General features: G+C 47.6%; 1 protein-coding gene across 1 annotated transcript; it reads right to left on the bottom strand.

Annotated features, from left to right (window-relative positions):
* Window positions 1-1,425: 1,425 nt before the first annotated feature.
* Window positions 1,426-15,830, bottom strand: NIPAL3 (NIPA like domain containing 3). The gene is made up of 12 exons (XM_051807296.1): window positions 15,355-15,830; window positions 13,970-14,353; window positions 12,367-12,435; window positions 12,107-12,278; window positions 11,946-12,005; window positions 11,192-11,337; window positions 10,437-10,533; window positions 9,194-9,329; window positions 8,538-8,626; window positions 7,276-7,339; window positions 6,204-6,298; window positions 1,426-5,559 (listed from the first exon to the last, which is right to left on the bottom strand). Exons 2-12 carry the CDS (start codon window positions 14,066-14,068, stop codon window positions 5,360-5,362), a joined length of 1,227 nt encoding a protein of 408 aa, XP_051663256.1. The 5' UTR covers window positions 14,069-14,353; window positions 15,355-15,830; the 3' UTR covers window positions 1,426-5,359.
* Window positions 15,831-18,601: the final 2,771 nt, after the last annotated feature.

The following is an 18,601-nucleotide window of genomic DNA, read 5'->3' as shown; positions in this document are numbered from 1 at the left end:
ATTTCGGCGATGCAAACATTTAGTTCAGCGGCTTTGTCCTCGCTTGGAAAGCCAGAAGACAGTGTGGGCTTTTGACATGAACACTATAAATCTCTGGGGTTGAAATGCTTTTTTATTCTAAATTTCAGGCGCGGTAAAAAAAGGGGAGAAAGCAGCTCTCAGCTGGTCTTCTCCACCAGGCTGGGGATTTATTTGTGCACAGGGCAGGCCTTTCCCTCATAAGAAAACAGCAGAGCAGAACTCACTTTAGAAAGGTAAGATCAGTCTCACCTGCCCAGCTAAAGGGATTCTGCAATTTGGATGCCCTGCAAATTTAGGTGGTGGTTGGTTACTCTCAGTTACCTCAGCCTTCCCTTGCTGCAATCACATACTTCATTGTTCCAATACCACATTCTTCCTCCCTGGCCAGCAATATATTCTGCTTTAATACCACAAACTCCCAACGTTTATGGCCACTTCAGAGGCATTTTAAATACTTCTGTCTCATTTGAAATGACACCTCCTTAGTAGCACGTGTTTCTGTAATGCTCCTGACATCTGGCTCAATTGCCATCACTTGATATTAGCACTTGTCTGTTATACAAGACACTAACCCTTAAATGATTGATGTCAACAAATTATTACCACATTTATCAGAAATTCTGGGGCTTGGGGAAGCTGCTTCTGCCAGCGTTGTCCAGGGATTCAATCAAGTGCAGCTCTTTAACACCAAAGCAGCTGAGGCTGCTCTTGGATTGTTTTGGGGTTTTTTTTCCTTTTGTGGTTTGGGACCCCAAGAGATACATTTAATTAAGAGTATCCTGAGGGTTATCCCTCTTATCCCCCTGGACTAAAACCCATCTGTTAAGTGTTAATTAAGTTGGCAAGCAGTCGATTAAGCTGCGTCCCCACTATTCTAAATTTATTTACGACTGTCTCTAGATCTCTAAATGGCAGTGAAGCTGCTCCTGCATCAAAGACATTGTGCCCTGGAGCTGAAGGATGACAACTCCTCCAGCAGAGCATTCCCAGCTTGTATCAGAGGGCTTGGCTGTCTCAGAGAACAATTTCAGTAAAAAACTCATCAGTCAAGCCACCAGTGATTTTGGGGTTGTGTCTCCCCAACTCCTTTAGATTATCCTTGGATCACATTTTCAAGCTCTTCTCCAAAATAATAAATGCTAGTTTATTTTTTTTTAAGCCCTGTAAAACAAAGTTTTTTAAGTAAATTGCCCAATTCCTACAGCTGACACCAAATACTTGGACAGTCATGTGAAGCTGCAGCCCCAAAACACATCAATCTGCATTTCATTTACGAGTGTCCTGTTAAAAAACAGACAGACAGGCCTTTCAATACACATTTCAGTAAAATAAATTCTGCCTTAACTTCTCTCAAGACATTTAGGGCCAATTAAAGCTATTCCCAGAGCATGGAGCAAGCCAGAATTCTATCAGTTTTACAACAACCTTTTATTCAAAGTTTCATTTTACCACAATCTTTTTATTTAAAGTTTCATTTCCAAAGGCCTCACCTAAAAGACAAACAGAATTAAACAGACATGCAACATTGCTTGTGAAAAATGAAGCAGTTATCCTGATAGTGCAATACTGTAAAGCTTGATTTATTTACACATTTTTATGTGAATGAGACAACACTGAAGGCAGGTCATTTTATACATTCAGCCAGCACAGGAGCTGTGCTGCACAGCATTAAATTACACATAAAATACACACTGAGAGTGTATTAAGTGCTCTGGTGCATTGAGAAGCCACACAGTGTGGAGGCAAAGAGATGTCAGTTCACATTGGATGAAGAAGCCAGAGACAGAGCCAAGGAGCTGTTCCACAGTGTAGTGAAGGAAACAGCTCCTGGTGCTGAAAAATCCTTCCCCTTTGGGAGTCTGTGGGTGCTGTGCTGTGAGCAGGGCCCTGCCTCCCTGGGGTCACACTGCAGGGCTGACATTCACATGTTAAAAATGTGCTGTGCCTCAGTTTTATTCTTTTTCACTCTCCTTTAAACCTCCCTGTGCTGCTCAGCTGTAAATATTTGCTGCATTCCTGGGCATGGCCATTGTCACCTCAGACCAACCAATACTCTGTGAAAAGTTCAGACCTGAAGGTACAAATGCCTTCCCTGTTTCAGCTTCTCTGAACCAGAAGGGAGGTGAGGAGTTTAATTCAATCCTGAGCTCTACCCTGCCACTGTCAGAAAGAGCACAGGAGTCCTACAAGTCAGGTTTAAATAAGATCCTTGGCCTCTCAGGGCCCTGCTTGTGCCTTCTCAGCTGTAAGGCTGGGCTAGAGAGCAGAAAATAAGATTTTTTTGGAAGCCTGGGAGAAAAAGCAAGAAAGGCAGAAGTACATAATACAAAAAAAAAACCCCAACCCCCCCACATTTTAAAATTCAAGTGTTGAACACCAGCAGCAAACAGGAGTGAGGTGCAATCCATCAGTCCCACAATGCAACCCCTCCCTCAGTGCCTGGAGCTGAAGACCAAGAAACACTTCAGGCTCTACTGATGTGGCAGGAGAATCAAAAATATTGTGATTTATGTGCTGTAGAAACAAGACACCACCTCCCCTGCAGTCCTTTGTCAGGAAGTTTCCAAAGGCTGATAAAGGGAGTTTTTCCCTGTGGCTGCAGGTAAATGGAACTGTCATTATTAAGCAGAATTATTTGAACACACAGAGACTGTGTAAATAAAACATGGTTATGTAAAGCTTTGGAGCAAGACTCTTCTTTCAAAGATTCTAAAGGCAAAAGAGCCAAAACCACACAATGACACAAAAGCTCAAGTTATGGCTGGAGGAAACTTCACTCAGAGCAGAAGTGCTGACACACCTGAGGGCTCTGTGCAGAGAGGAAGGTCAGGAGTCAGTCAGGGCTGGGGAAATTGGGCAGTTTACAGAAAAAGAAATCCCTGATTCAGGCCAGAGAGCAGCTTTCAGGAGAAGCACAAGCCAGGCAGAGCAGCTGTGTCCCCTGGCAGAGCCCTCTGTGCCCACCCCTCAGGATGTCAGGGCCTGTGAGGAGGAGAAAAAAAACCCCAAAGCAATCATTTATTGCTGCAAAGTCTGTGCTTGGTCACCTGCCCTTTTTAAATACTGAGAAACCACGTCCTGTTACACACAGGACCATCCTGAGACAGGTGTCAACAGCAGAACATTTAGGCCCTTCTGATGAATTATTTTATACCACAGCAGCATCTGTAATAATTAAACACAGGGAATATTGCCACGTTAAGGGTGTCTGTAGCTGTCAGTGGTTTAGCACAGCCTGTTTTCAAGCTGTGTTCTGTGGTGGCAGAACTAATAGGTCAAAACAGCCACTGCCTGGTTGATTAAAAGGGAAGAGATAAGGAAAGGCAGCACTCCTGTGCCCTTCCCATTCAGCCTCCCTGCATGACTTCATCTGGCATTGTTAATGAACAAAAGCTGCCCATAAATTCACCATTGATTACCAGGATCCAAAGGCAGTAAATCAGTGTCACTGCAGCTCCAGCAGATGAATGAATGCTCTGGCAGCATCAGCCCATCAGCATCCTGATCTTGCTTAAACACAGAAAAGGATTGAGGGGAAAAGAAAAGCTGTTATTTCTTGAGGTTTCATAAAGCTGCAGTGTAGGGGATGCCACTGATAAGATCTGAATTGTCAGACTGGGGAAGAAACTTCACCCAGGTAGGGCCCCTGGGCACCTCCTCTGTGCAGGGGGGAAGGTTTTAATTCTTCTAAGCTGCACAAAAATGCCAGAGCAAAAAGTATGTCCAGGTTAATTTAGTCTTCAGAGCTGACAAGGCAAATCTCTGCAAAAGAAGGGTTCTGTTGTCACACACAACAGCAGGAACCTGGAAAAACTCTGTACAGTCAGTGGAGTTGCAGGGGATTTTTGGCAGTGGGAACAGAAACTGGCCACGAGTCAAGTTAAGACATAAAAATAAATAAAGGCAGAAAGAAACTGTCCCAAGTCCGGGATCCTCCCAAACACTTTGGTATTAGAGTAACCACTTAAAAATGCACAATTCCTTTCAAATACAATCTTCCAAGGTCCTGGAGACACCTCACTGTGCTTACAGCCCAAGACACACCAAATAGACCTAAAATTGAGTTTCACAGAAAAAAAACCCCCAACTTTTAGAGAGGACAAGGATACCAAAGTGCCAGGATAACTTGCCTATACCAGTAAACGCTGTACTTTGTCCTTTTTCACTTGACAAGTCCCCCTTCTCCCCCCCTCCTGTCTATTCTCCCTCCATATCAGCTCCTGGCCATCTGTTGGAAGCTGGAAAGATAAATATCACAAGTACACAAAGCTCAGTTATTGTTACAGTCCTGTGCACACCTCTCTTTTCTCCTTAGGTCATCCATAAGAGTAGACAAGTATTTTCTTCCTTTTTTTAAAAGAAAAAAAAAAAAAAAGGGGGGGAGGATCCCAGTTTATAAGACCCAGACTGAGCTTTTGAACTAAGGAATGTCACCACCTGTAAGTGTTTGGGACCACTGGAGTTGGACATGCTGCCTCAAGCAGAACAAAAATAAACGTGATAAATAATTAAGACATCAGGAAAAATTATATAAAATTCCCCACCAGATCCAGTCACATTATCCTCATTTCTCCTTGCCCCTGTACCTCACAGTGTTCCCTCTGCACCAGTTAATCCAACTTGAAGCTCCTGCCGTGGAACAGAAAACTGGCAAATAATCTTTGTTCTAAGCCGACATATAATCCAGTGGTGCTCTAAAAACAATCCTCAGTGCTTGTGTTCAACCCCAGCCAGAGAACAGTTGTACAGGAAGTGCCCAAAAATTCGTGGTCTGAAGGAATCAAGCAGCTTGTTCACTCTGAGCAGTTCTGCTGCTCTAAAACCACAGTAAGTTCCAGTGTTGGTGCTCGAAAACAATTCCATTTATTGCCGTGTTAAGTAAGTCAGTGCTCACACCAGACACCAGAGGATTTACAGCCTTCCTGCAAATCCATCACAGTCTCTACAAATGAAAGATTAAATCCTGCTCTTCTCTCTCTCTCTCTGTGAGCCACTCCTGAAAACTTCTGGCTGGAGATAAACCCACTCCCAGCAGGACTAAAAATTGCACAGTCACTTCTCTTCCCACAGCATCTGCTCTCTCATTCATCAGTTCCATGGTGCTGCACTCCCCATTTCACACTTCCAGCCAGCACAATTCCATGCAGAACTGGGATTTACTCCTTTTCAACTTCACAGCTATAAAGAGTTGCTTATTTTAATAATCAGCCTGGAAAGTTCAGCTGGAGACGAGCTTTCAGCTCTGTTCAGGGTTGGCTTTACACTTGCTTGTATTTTAATGGGTAAATAAATAAAAGGTCAGACTTCTGAGGATTCAAATCAGTCCTTTAAAGGTCACTCACTCCTTTTTGCTGTGCTCCAGCACCCGGTAGGGTGGGGCAGAGACTCCTTTGGAACCGTGTTGCTCCTGCACGATGGGCAGCGTGGCTGGAGTGTAAATCTCAGGCATGGTGTCGTTGTTCTCCAGGGCTCCGTAGGAGAAGGAAGCTTTGAGGTCAGGCTGGACTGCAATCCCTTTGTCATGCATGTTCTGCATGCCTGGGGAGAGCAGAGATTCAATGCTTAGGGACAAAAATGCATCTTTCCCGTGCTCTGTTCAATCAGTGAATTATCAGGTCTCCCTGTTTTCCAGCTCATCAGTTCCTCGAGTGTTAAATGAAAGACAGGATGGTTTTGTGCTCAGCACTGGAGCAGCTAATGGGGAAATGAGCTCCAAGGGAATGAGGGATGGCAGTCAGTTATCCATCAAGTGCTGCATAACTCTCACAGGGCTCACCAGAGAGTTTAGCTGTGCTTCCCAAAGGAAATTCCTGCTCCCCCTGGCCTCTGCCTCTTGCACTATCTCAGCCTTCCCCAATAATCAGCTCTTCTTGCTGGACCAATCCCAATCTCAAGCATATGCTCAAAAATAGTTAAATCTCCCTGGAGAGCAGCCAACTGGACAAGGCTGTTCTGACAGGACAGGGACCCAGTGGCATCCCAGTGGCACATCATCATCCCCTGTCTGCTCTGTGCAAAACATGCACAAACCCTTCATGAGGCACAAAAAACCCAGAAGGAAAACCACAGGAAACACCACAACTCTCTGATCCCTCTGACACTGAGCAGAGCCCAGAGCCTGAGCTCTCACTGGGAACCCAACACTCCCAAGGAGTGAGGAACCCCTGGATTTTTCCTGTTACCTGGCATGGCATCCATGGATATGTATGGTTCAAAGGGCACAGGCTTCTTCCTGTTTCTTGTGATCAGGAAAACACCCAAGAATGCTATGAGGCACCTGAGGGAGAAGAACAACATTACTGAGATGACTGAAAAGGGAGGGCACACAATATTGCAAGTTGCTTTTCCAGGGTGCCTACTCTGTAGCTCCAGAGAGGATTCAGAGCTATGAAGTTCAAGAACTGCAAAGTCAGAATTCCAGAGCACTGTCCCAGCTGAGCCCCCTTCACCAGCACTGAAACCCACCCAGCACTCAGCACAATGTCCCCTTTTCCTTATCAAAACACAGGGAAATTTTTCATGTTAATTAATGAATTAACCTTGACTAACTGAAGGGGAAGGGCAGCATATCAACATTTGGTTTCCTCTGATGAAATTCCAGGATTTAGCAGCCTGACCTTTGAAAGGTTTCCCGTAGGTAAACACAGTAACAACCACTGATCTGGATTTTTCCAGTGGGTCCACAGAGGAAGGTGCAGTTCAAAACAATAATCTCCCAATTGTGTTTTGGGTTTTTTTTTCTTTCCTTATCTAAAAGCCATTTCAGAATGTCCCCTGATTATGGAGAGCTAATTACATCAAGACACAGGAAATGTTCTACTGATCTACGTGCCCCAAGAACCAGACTCCAGAAGTCAGTCACAGTTCAGTGAAGCTGCAAAACCTCAAACAGATTCCCCAGAAATGGTTTCTTTTAGTTATTCTACAGTTCTTCCAGATTCATGAGCAGGTAGCTCGAAAAGCAGCTCCTATGACCCAACATCTGAGCTGATCTCCAGGACAGCCAGTAAAAGATTTAGTGATTAATGCTGTAATTGTGCATTACTGAGGGTTACACAACCTTTCCAGAGCTTCCAGCATCACCCAGGCACGACACTGAGCTCTGCCAGAGAAAGTGTTTGCAGCCTGTCCTCCTCCAAGACAGTTTGTACCCCCAGCAGAGACATATTTTTAAAGTAGAGATGTATTTTTAAAGTTTGAGTCACATGAAGCAATACTGTCCAGTTTTCTCTCGAGGAAACTTGAAGCACTTACCCCAGTGCAAACATACATATGTGGAGAACATCTTCACCCGTGAAGTCCAAGTAAAAAGTCGCCCCTTCAAAAGGAAATAAGTCATTACATCTGTCCCCCTCCAGTTACACCTCCAGCACCAATCCCTCCAGAAACCACATCAGGCAAGCTCCCTGTTTTTATAGTCAGCCCCTTTGTTTTGTTAATGATCTCGAAATAGAAAAAGGTGGCCTGATTTCTGTTTTAACACAAAATTATTGACAAATCTTTTTAAAGAGTTTCGCTCCCAAAACAGCTCTACTGCTGTAACTGGATCTAACTGCAACAGGATACAAACTCTCGACCCCAAACAATAAGATCCAGCTCAAACCTCTCAAGATAAACATCCTTGGTGTCCTGGGTGTCAGCAGGACACATGTTCTGGGTCCTACTCTTTGCATTTTTAACTGAAGTAAATAAGCTGATGGATCTGAGAACCTGGGACATCACAGGAAATAAATGCAAGGACAGAGTCTCTCATGACACTGAAGAGGAGCATTAAAAAGCCCTGTGCAATTTTGGGGGAAGTTATTACCCTCTATTCCAAGCAGAGGAATAAATTACTCTGTACCCAGAGTATCCAGCACTGCCAGACAAATGCACTCTCTTGAGTGCTGGGGTTTGGTTTTTTGTGTGTTTGTTTCCCCCAGCTTTGCTCATGTGTTTAAGTGAGGAGAACAAAACCTTGCAAAGGCTGTTCCTCAGGTCTGAGCCCCAGGGGTTGGAAATGCTCATCTTTGTTCCTGCAGACAAAGCTTTGCTACCGTGGGCAAGGGCTGAAACTGGAGAAATGCAGAAAGAAAAAAAAGCCTCTTTTGAGCAGCTGCACTCTGGATACAACAACAAGACTGTTGGGGAGAGATCCCAACACCTTTGAGCAGAGGAAGCAAACAGGTTTGTACACTGTGTGGCACATTTGAACAAAATCTAGATAAAATTCAACCAGGAGAAAACTGAGCTGTGTACTGAACTGCACATCCAAGATCACACATCACCCTGCATGGAATGAGTAGTAACAGTCTCAAATCTAAAGATCCCCTGCATTTTTAATAAAGTGACAGCACTTAACAGAAAATTTTAACACAGTCTAATGGGATAATTCATGTTTTTTGAAGGAAAAACCAAACGAAGATGACAAGAAAATACAAGTCATCATCTTGCTGAGTGTTCACCTTCCTCAGCTGGGAGTGAGGATTATTTTCCAAAATTTTTGGCCCTTCTTTTGGGAAGGTTTGTGCCCTTACCTGCTGAGATTGCTGCTGCTGTGGACAGGATGTAGCCAACACTGGCAATCTGAGCTGAGTCATAGAGCTGTGAGGCTTGAGCTAAAAACCTGCAACAGAGTCACAGACAGCACAGCTTCATTTGCAGGGATACTCTTTTTGGAAACACCTTGCAGAAGTGATGCATAGATTTAGAAAATTAATCATTTTTCTCACTAAAGCAGCAGCAGCAGCATCCCTTGGAATGAGTGACCTCAGGGCCACTCACATTTTGAGAAGCTTTTTATCCCTGCTGCCACTGGGTTTTCATATTATTGCAAGTGCAAAGAGGAAGGGAAAAAAAAGCTAAAAACAGACACATTTTCAACAACACTGATTCTACAGTTTGATTTTAGCCAGTGCACAGATAACTGGATCTGATTTACCACCATTTCATTCCTAAAATTGTGTTGCAAATGCTTGGATGATGTATATCCACATTTGGGATTACAACTACTTGGCAGTGTCACTGCATGGAAAAAACAAAGCCCACCATTGTCCCAGGCTCCTGTGAGGTGGATTTGAGGACAGGTCACAGAAGAGAAGAATGGACACTTTTAATCAGAGCTTTCTGGAAGGGTAACAAGCAGCCCAAACCAGCAGACCAATGACAGACACACAAAGAGTGAAGGGCTTACGTGGCCTGGTAGATGGCTGTGGCAATCATACACACCAACATGATGTAGAATATGGGGGAGTCCAGCTGCAGGGTGCCTTGGATGGAGACAACAATCATCCCTGCCACAGCCTTCACAGTCACCACAGTCATGGAACCTGGGGAGGGTCATGGAAGTTCACCCCACTCAGCTGGAGCACCAAACAACCCACAGAAACCTGACCCCCCCTTTTCCAGGCCAAACGAGGGGTGCAAACTGCCCCTTTTAGCACCAGCCCTGCCAGTTTTATTCCCAACAGCTTCAACAAGTCCCTGAACCTTCCTGGATCACAATCCCCATGTCTACAGAGCATTTACTGTTTCTTCTCCAAGGGCTGTCACATGATGGAAGGATACAAATCTTCATCTGGCTTGGTTAATAAAAGCCAAGGAAGTTTTCAAAGCAAGAATCAGAAAGAACCTTCTTCTCCCTCTTTTAAAAGCCATTCAGAATTAGTGTAGTTGCTTTGTCTGTAATTCACAGAGCCTTTGAGGTATCAGTGACTGAAATCCAGCCCCAAACAGTTCAAAAAAACCAACAAAAAACAAAGAAAAAAGAGTAAAAGACACTGCAGTGACTGAAACTGCATAAATAGCAAATGTTGAGGACTGAGACACAGATTTAAGTGTGTCAGACTGAGTCACTGCCTTGCTTTATTCACCCTTTTTAAAGTTTAACTGAGTAGAGTTTCTTTAAAAACAAACCCAGATTAATGTGGAGAAAGGTAGCAGTGAAATGCTGCCCTTTCCAAAGTCACTGCAGGATCCCAGTGTACACTTTAGGGATATATTTGACTCCAGGCCCAGAGACTCTCCCAGTTTCAACAGGGACACATTGGCAGGGCAAAGTATTTCTCATTTCCTTACCCTCACAGCAAATCTTCCCAGAGCCAAGAAGACTCTTGTAGGTCAAATCCTCTCTTTCCTCCACTGGACCAGCCCCATTTATTCACTGAATACCGTGCTTTGTGTGCACAGATTAAAATTAAAATTAAATAAATAACTTGCACTTTCTGTGCTTGGCAGATTATTCCTCCTTATGGGAAATAACCCTTAACTGTTCAAAGGTCATTTGCAAAGATGTCCAGCATTTGTAGTAACAGTTCTGGAGCAGATTGGTGCATTTTATGGCATTAATTAGGTCAATATAATCTCCTAAATGCCAGAGATGCCTCAATTTACTGTAGTTTACTGTTTAAAGATCTTACAACCCCACATCAACTTACCCAGCAAAGCCACCAGCAGAAGAATAACTACAATGTAGTTTGCATTTTTCTCCTTGTAAAAATACAGCAGCAGGCAGAAAACAATGATCTCCACAAGCTACAAAAGACAGAAATGAGAATATTAAAAATGCAGATTAGATGGGGTTGCCAGTAAATGGGATTCTGGGCCAGACAAAATTGGAATTACACAATAGGGCAAATCAAAGGAAAATGGGGATCCCCCACAATTATAGATTAAATTTAGCATGATTTTAGAATCAGTTAAATGAGTTATTCAGTAGCTTCTTGCAGAACAGGAAACATGGGACACTTTAGACATTATATTTATGGTAAAGCAGCAGATCAAATAATCCTGACTGAATATTCCCATCAGGGATCTCAGCCTGCTTTCTGTGATCCCTGAAGCACAAGTCTCAGTTAATGGCCAAGCTCCTCTTAAATATAAAATGACAGATTTCATAAGATTTTCAGTGAGAAAATAATGGCTCCAGTGAGAAAGTCAGTGTGGAAAAAGCCCAGCTGCAAGCACAGTAACTTCCAAATTAAATATCTTTTAAGTCCTAACAGAATAATTCAGAGAAGGAACAGGAGAGTTCTAAGCTGTGCTTGTGCCTGACACCTGGAAAAGATGCCAGAGGTTCATCAGTGAGTACAAGGAACATTGGCAGCAACCATAAGGAAAAATAATGCTTGAAAGGAAACTCCCAAAGCAGGCATGTTGAAAAAACCATCCCCCATTTCCTGGGCCACCTTACCATGTAGAGCAGGAATGGCCAGCTCACTAAGTGCCTGGTGATGTTTTCTGCTGTCATCCTCTCGTGGCTGTTGGGTCCAAATGTCACCAGCAGGTAAGTCCCCACAACTGCCAGCCCACAGCCTACGAAGGACAGGACGTAACGTCCTTGCAGCCAGGACAGGAGAGAGAGGGCAGAGTTAAGGAGTTGGGTGGGGGTGTGTGGAATTACCACCACACCTGACCATCCTGAACATCCCTGGGGGTGACTCAGTGCCCCACTTCCAAAAGATCAGAGCCATCAAGCCCTGGGCAGTGGGTGTGTGGGAGCTGGGACAAACAGCTGATCCCAGAGAGGATCTGCTGAACAAGCAGAGCTACAGATCTGTATGAGGGGCTTCTCCTGCCCTGCACGGCCCTTTTCCTGGGAAATGCAGGGATGAATGCCCCAGTTCTGCAAACACTGATTTCCCTGGGCCTCAGATTTAGGGCTGCAGCTTCATCCTGGAGAGCCAGGGTCCTCAAATCCTGCAATTCCTTGAATTTCTAAGATCTGTGAGATTCAGGTGATTTGGCACAAGTCTGAGAAAAAAATATCCATCTTTAACCAACAGTGGATGAGATGACACCTTTATTCCAACAGATACCATGGAGACCTTGCCATCCCTCTACCAATAATATAAAATAATGACTGTATAATTCTTGAGAGGCCATGCTATGTGTGTTGAATGGCTTGTAAACAGAGAGGAAAACCGAAAAGGAATTGTAGAACTTACTCAAAAATTCCTTGGGCTTCCATTTTTCTTTAATAAATATAATCCCTATGATTGCACTAGCTATAAAAAAAAAAAAAAAAAGAAAAAAAAGGAAAGAGAAACAGTGAGTTGTGGGATCAACCAGGAATGTGCCAGTGGAACACACTCAGATTCCTCCTTACCTATGACAGACACTGCACTGAGTGGCACAATCAGGGAGAGAGGAGCAAAGGCATAGGAGGAAAACACTCCCAGTTCTCCCAGCACCAGCAGGAGGAACCCACACCACCAGGTCTTGGTTTTGAAGTAGGCCCTGGGGTCTTTGGAGCCTGCCAGCCTGATGTGGCTGTACTTCTGGAAAAGAGAAGGGAACAGAAGCCAAGCAGGTTGGTCGTGGTGGATGTTTCTGGTGCAGGATGAATGTTTGCTTCAGGACACTCACCTGCAGGTTGAGTGCAATGCTGCTGACAAGGTGCCCAAAAATAGCCAGTAATGCCCCAATCAAGTTCTCCTGTAAAAACAAAGGGAACACACAGGCATTCAGTTCAGCCAAGGGATTGGGAGGGTTTTTTTGCACACTCTGGAAGAAAGACTTTTAAAACTGTTCCTGAATCACAGCATAGTTTGGGTTGGGAAGGAGCTCTGAAGGTCATCTAGTCCAACACCCACCTGTCAATAAAATCTGTTTATCTTCCTCCCTTTCTGCTGATCTGGGGCAATCCAGAGAAGTCCTTGAGTCCCAAAGCTGTGAACTCAGGTGAAAACCCCTAACAGCCACTTTCTCCAAGAGACTTCAGGGGAGGAAGATAAAGCTAAACACAATCACCCTGTCACTCATTCCCTTTGAGAAAACTCCTTTCATGAGGATGTTTATTGTCCTGGAATTCCACAGTATGGATCAGGAACCCATTTTGCTCTTCTCCACTTGTAACAGCTGCTGGTTCACTCAGTAATTCAGCCCATCTGATGAGGCAGCTCAATTGTCAGAGATTTTATGCTGTTTATATGAACCAGTTATTCCAAAAGCCACTGGTAACAGTTCCCAGCAGACTCCCAGCCCCTTCTGCACTGGCATTCCCAGCTCAGCAATAATTCCCACGATCTATAAAGGTGGAATTTGAAATAAAACAGGATGTAAAGCAGGTTGAGTCACAAAGGAAATGTGGAGTAGGAGTGAGGAGCCTGAGGCTAAGCCAGGCCTTTTAGCATTTGTGTGCTCCCAACAACTGCCTAAATCTCACCAGATGTCTTTAGCACTGTTCATTCAGTGCTGGTCTCCAAAATACAGTCCTGTCCCCCCTTGGACTGATTTGGGATAGCCCAGCCCACGTTCACATCCCTCCCTGCACAGTGAATGTATGAATCTGGATTTTCTCATACACAGTAAAACAAGAACTCTCAGATCTCAAGTGGAACAAAAATCTCCTCATTGGGGTGTACAAAAATCAGACTCACCCAAAACCACCTGGGAGATCTCCCCCCACACACAGTGAAGGTGGCACAAGGATGTCACTGTGTGATCAGAGTTTTCTGGGCTGTGAGAGCCCAGCAGTTGGGTCAAAAGGACCCAGGACTGTGGGCTCTGAGTACTCTGTCCAGCAAAAAAAACCACAACCCTTCTTGCTGAGGTTTTCTGAGCACCTTCAGAACCAGAGATTCAGAGGAAGCTGAGCTGGGAACAGCCCTGTTCCCAGCTGGAGAACACATCCCATCCCAAGTGCAGGCTCTGCATGGCTCTGGGCTGACCCACCCAAAATTCAAGCCCTTGAATGCACAGCAAACCAGAACAACCTGGCAGAATTTACTGCACTTAAACACCTTCAGACACCCCCATCTTTCAACTGCCAGCCCTTCCTTCACTTTGGCTGCTCTGCAGACACAGACTTTCTCTTTCTTTCTCTCACTATACACAGCATGTAACACCCAGAAGTGGCTGGATACAAAGACAGAGCCCTTTCTGCAAAAAATAACCCAAACAGAGCAGCATTATCAGCTCAATCCAACAGTCAGGGCCTTCTAGGGATGGACTGGGGTGGGAATCTGACCTTGTAGGAGAAGGAGTCTGTGTGTGGCTGCACAGAAACTGCTGCTGTGGCCAAGGGGAGCTGCTGGAGCTGCAGATTTGGGCTGTTGCCTCCTTCCATTTTGGTTCTTTGGAGTGTTTGCTTTTCAGCCTCTCTGATGCTGGAAGTTCTCTTTAAAGACGAGACGTGGACCTTGCTGGAACCAGCTTTTGGTACCTCTCCTTCCCATCCATCCTGTTTCCTTGGCCAAGCAACAATTAGTTCAGTGAAGCACAAATTCTCTGCAGCCTTTCACTGCTTTCCTTCCCCACCAGCCCACACTGGGATAGAACAGACAGAAGGGCAGATGAGCCACTATTTCCACCAGTCAGTGGGGCAGCAGGGTGATATTCCTCCAAGGTGACACTAAGGGAAAAAAAGAATAATAAAAAAAAGGAATTAGATCAAATTAAATCAGTGAAATCCTGCTGAAGGTTAGGCCACAGAAAAAAAACCACCCCTGGAAACAAACTCTCAGCAGAGAAAGCAGATTTTAAATGTCTTCTTACAAACCTGGACAGAAACTCCTACAGACTTGGCTTTACAAGAGCTCTGAGCTGGCTGGGCCCCAGGGGTGACACACTCAGCTGGCATTTAACAGCACCACAAAGTCTCTGAAGTCCTGCAAGAGCTGCTTTTCATTCTCCTCCTGCCTGTACCCCTGGGGTTTGTTGAGGACCAGCACTACATGAGTCACCCCATCCCCACGTGCTGGGGATGACAGAGCTGCTCCCAGAGGTCATCCCAGTGCAATCCCTGGGAGCAGTAGGGAGCCGGAATTCCTCGGAGCCGGAATTCCTCGGAGTCAAACTCATCGTAAGTGTCTGGCAAGCGCCACAGAGAGTCTGTCTGAGCTCCCTGCACACCGTGATGGCTCCTTCTCCCTCGGGGAGCACCGGCGTCACCCCTGCCCGGTACGGAAGGAGATGTAGGTTTACAGACAGAGAGGGGGTGATCCCCACCCGTGACACGTCCTCAGGCCATCGGACCCCCGGGAATGGTGCAGACTGAGCATCCCAGCCCGGGACCCTGGAAAGGGAGGCAGCAGGACCGCCCCGTGCTGGGCACCGCAACCCCCCTGAGCCCACCCTGGTGCCTTTAACCCGCCCCGAGCCTCCAGCGCGGGGGGAACAGGGGCAGCACCTCAGTCCGGGCAGGAAACGGCAAAAACCCCCGCTGTGAGGGGAAGTGGGGGGCAAATCCCCCTCCCGGCGTGAGCGAACCCCCAGCGCAGAGCCCGGGTCGGGCAGGGGGTGTCCCCACACACCCTCGGGCCGGGCCGCCCTGCCCAGCCCAGCCCCGGGTTGTTCCCCACCGAACCCTGCGGAGTCCCGGGCACTCCGGGACGGGACGGCCCCGCCACTCACCTGTCCCTGACCTGTCCCTCAGGTGCGGCCCGTCCTTCCCCCGCCGCCCCCGGCCTCGGCCACAACTCCAGGTCCCGGTCAGCGCCGCGGGCGGTCCCCGCCCGGCTCCTTCGATTGGCCGCCAGCGCTGTCAATCTATGGCCAGGCCCCAGCTGTGCGCGAGGATTGGCTGCGGCGCGGGGGCGGGACCCGGCCCAGCCAATGGGCGCAGAGCTCTGAGGGCCAGGCGGAAGGAGCCGCGTTCTGCCGCTCGGTTGGGGCGGGGAGGCCCCGCGGGCCCCTCCCGGGGCTCCGGGGGAGCTCCCCGGTCCAGGGCCGCACGGACAGGCAGGGGCCCCCGCCCTGCCCCGGTGAGGCCCGTCCCTCCCGCGCGCCTTGGCCACAGCGACAGCAGTGGGTCCGGTGGCGCAGCCACAGCCGCCTTAAGGCGCAAGCGCGAAGCGCCTCTGCCGAGCCACCTTAAACCAGCCGCGGCGGCTCTGAGAGCTCGCCTGTGATTGGGCGCCTGCTTCCGTTTCCAAAGTAAGGGGCGCGGTGATTGGAGGAGAGCGGGGGCGGAGGTTGTCACGGCAACAGGGTGTCGGCGTTCCCTCCGCGCCGGCCCCGCCGGGGGACGGGGATGGGCCGGGGATGGGCCGGGGATGCACCGGCAGGTACCGGGAGGTACCGACCCTACACCTCACCGGGGCGGGGCAGTGGGGTGTGCGCGGTGCTCCCCGCGCTGCCTCAGTCGCTCGGGTACTGCCGCTCCCAGCGGTGCCCTTCCCGGCATTCACCGCGGCGCCTCACCGGACTTCCGGTGTCGCCACTCAGGGTCCACCTGGGGTCCCGCTTGGGGCTTCTCCTCAGGCTTCACCTGAGGCTTCACCTGAGGCTTCACCGGACCTCTCTGTCTCCTGAGCCATCGCCCCGAGTGCTGGCAGCTCTCAGGCTGCCCTGTCCCATCTCTGTCAAACCAGCCCTTCAGCCCCTGCGTGCCTGGGACTGGTTTTAGAACCAAAAATCCCGGTGCCACACTGAGCAGGGACACTGGAATGGGATCTGAACTGGATTCCTGCCTTCCTACGGGTGCTCAGGGATGTCCCGGAGGGCGAGGCACGTGAAGCACAAAAGCAACTCTTGGTGACATGTCCCCAAAATAAACAGCACTTACAGCACAGCTGGGGAGTAAAAGCCCCAACCACGTGAGGGTTTTTCACTCAACGCACAGCAGAGGGTCCATTAATGGAACAAATGAAATGATACCTGATACTATTTATATCCACAGCAGGTTAGAGCTGTTTGAGGTCCTAAATTTCTCTCCTTGGGGTCAAATCAGGACAAGGGACTAAGAAATGCCATGAAATGTGCCCTGTGGCACTGCCCAGCTCCTCATCCCACCACCTCCCCTGTCCCAGCAGTGACTCAAACCTCTGCCCTGCAGTTGCAGGGCTCAGCTGAAGGCCTGTGCTGTCCTTGGGCACAATCCCACTTACATTTCCATGGATTGGAAGGGGCATTAAAGATCATCCACCTCCCACTATCCCAGGTTGCTCCAACCTGGCCTTTGGACACTTCCAGGAATGGGGCAGCCACGGCTTCTCTGGGCAGGATCTGGGGTGTTCAGCATCTCCTCTCAGCTTTCCAGTTTGGGGAGGGTCATCCCCATGGTTGTTCAAGTCCCTGACTCACTAAATGAGGACAATCTGCAAAAGTGATTTAGAGCACTGAGTCACAGCCCATTCAGCAGCAGCAGAGCTTCCAAGGGCTCTTTATCCTCCCACTCCCCCTCAATTTGCTTCTTAAATAAAACAGGGAAATGAAATGCAGAAGTGACTGCTGATTTCCTGGCTGGAACACTGTGCTAATGTTAGATTTGCCTTTCTCTTGCACCTCCCATTTAAAATGAAAGCTGGGCTTGGATTTGCATTTTTCTGTATCTCCATATTCAGAATCTCATCATCATTGGCTCTTCCTTTGGGGTTTCAAGATTTCCTCCAGTCCTTATAAACACCATAGGAAAGTGAGCTCAAACTAGGGGGGAAAAGGGGATTTAAGTCTCAGTCAAAGAGATTTCAGTATAACCAAGTGAGCAACAAAAGTGTTTGAAGTTTAAGCCTTTGTTTGGAGGTTTTTTTGCCACTGATAATGATCCTGGTTTGTAACAAGAACAGCAACTAGGTTAAGGTCGTTAAGTTAACTTTGTAATCACGGCTGATAACAGGATGAGAAAAATGGTAATTCAATAATTTTTGTTCATTTGTGCCATCTCCCCGTCTCCCACCCACCCACCCACCCACCCAATCACACACACGTTGCGTTTTTTCAGGAGCACTTCAAAGAAATCGGTGGAGTTAATGTTTGTGCGCTGACAGCACAAGGTAACCCCTCCTATCTTTTGCTCTCCTTCCCGCTGATCCCCGATTTCCAGGAATTCCCTGGGCACAGCTCTGTCTGACCAGCAGAGGGAAGCAGAAAGACACTTTCAAACCCCCGCGATTCCCCAGCCTGCCCTCGCCCGGGTTCCTTTTCAAGTCCAGCCAAGATTCGCAGGTGCCAAGGGCCTCCTGGGCTTTCTGGATCCACCTTTCAAGCTACTTCCTCAGCTGGTGGAAGGAGGATGCCCTTCCACGGCCTCCTGCTGTCTAGTGACTACGTGGCAACCCCAGAACTCCAAAAATCACGTACATTAAGAATTTCTGAAACTTTGCACCGGCTATGTAAAGCAGGTGAATCAAGGAAGTGTGCTTGACATCTTCCCTCTTTCTTCTTCTGCCTTTGGCATCTTCTCTTTCTTCTCCTTCCTTTGATCTCTTCCCCCTTGCTTGTCTCTCCCATCTCAGTGATATCAGGAGCGTTTTATCTCCGGATGGAACAACAGCAATCAAGGATGGAAAGGACAAAAGATGAGGGGAAAATGATCAAGGTGGAGAAGCTGCTTCAGTCCCTTCTGCAGGCGCCGTCAGTCTGCCTGGTCAGCTTCCAGCAGTTCCAGGTGACCTGCTGCTGAGCTGTGACTAAAAGAGAAGAGGCAGAGTCTGGAGGCAGCTTCTCAAAGCACTCCCTTCCCTTTGAGAGTTTCCTGCTTGAAGGGCAGAGCGGGCAGGGAGCCAAACCACAAGCTACACAAGGGCTGGGCTGGTTCCTTCGTGGGCTTTATCCCTGGAGAAAGGTTCCTGCAGCAGCTTGGGGAGGGGAAGTGTTGGATCCATTAACACCAGGCCTTTTGGGGGCTGCTGACTTAGCTCCCTCCACCAAAAGCACTTGG

This window comes from Manacus candei, unplaced genomic scaffold, assembly GCF_025592945.1.
Source record: "Manacus candei isolate 608988 ecotype Guabito, Panama unplaced genomic scaffold, ASM2559294v1 h1tg000070l, whole genome shotgun sequence".
NCBI lineage: Eukaryota > Metazoa > Chordata > Aves > Passeriformes > Pipridae > Manacus > Manacus candei.
The sequence above is the reverse complement of the archived record's forward strand: the minus strand, read 5'-3'. Positions and strand labels throughout refer to the sequence as shown.

Coding starts and splice junctions, on each gene's coding strand:
- NIPAL3 (XM_051807296.1), bottom strand. CDS start 14,068: ATGGAAGGAGGCAACAGCCCAAATCTGCAGCTCCAGCAGCTCCCCTTG. Junction 11,338..11,945: donor GAAGCCCAAGGAATTTTTGA/GTAAGTTCTACA, acceptor CCTGGCTGCAAG/GACGTTACGTCCTGTCCTTC. Junction 8,627..9,193: donor ACAGCCATCTACCAGGCCAC/GTAAGCCCTTCA, acceptor ACTCTGTTGCAG/GTTTTTAGCTCAAGCCTCAC.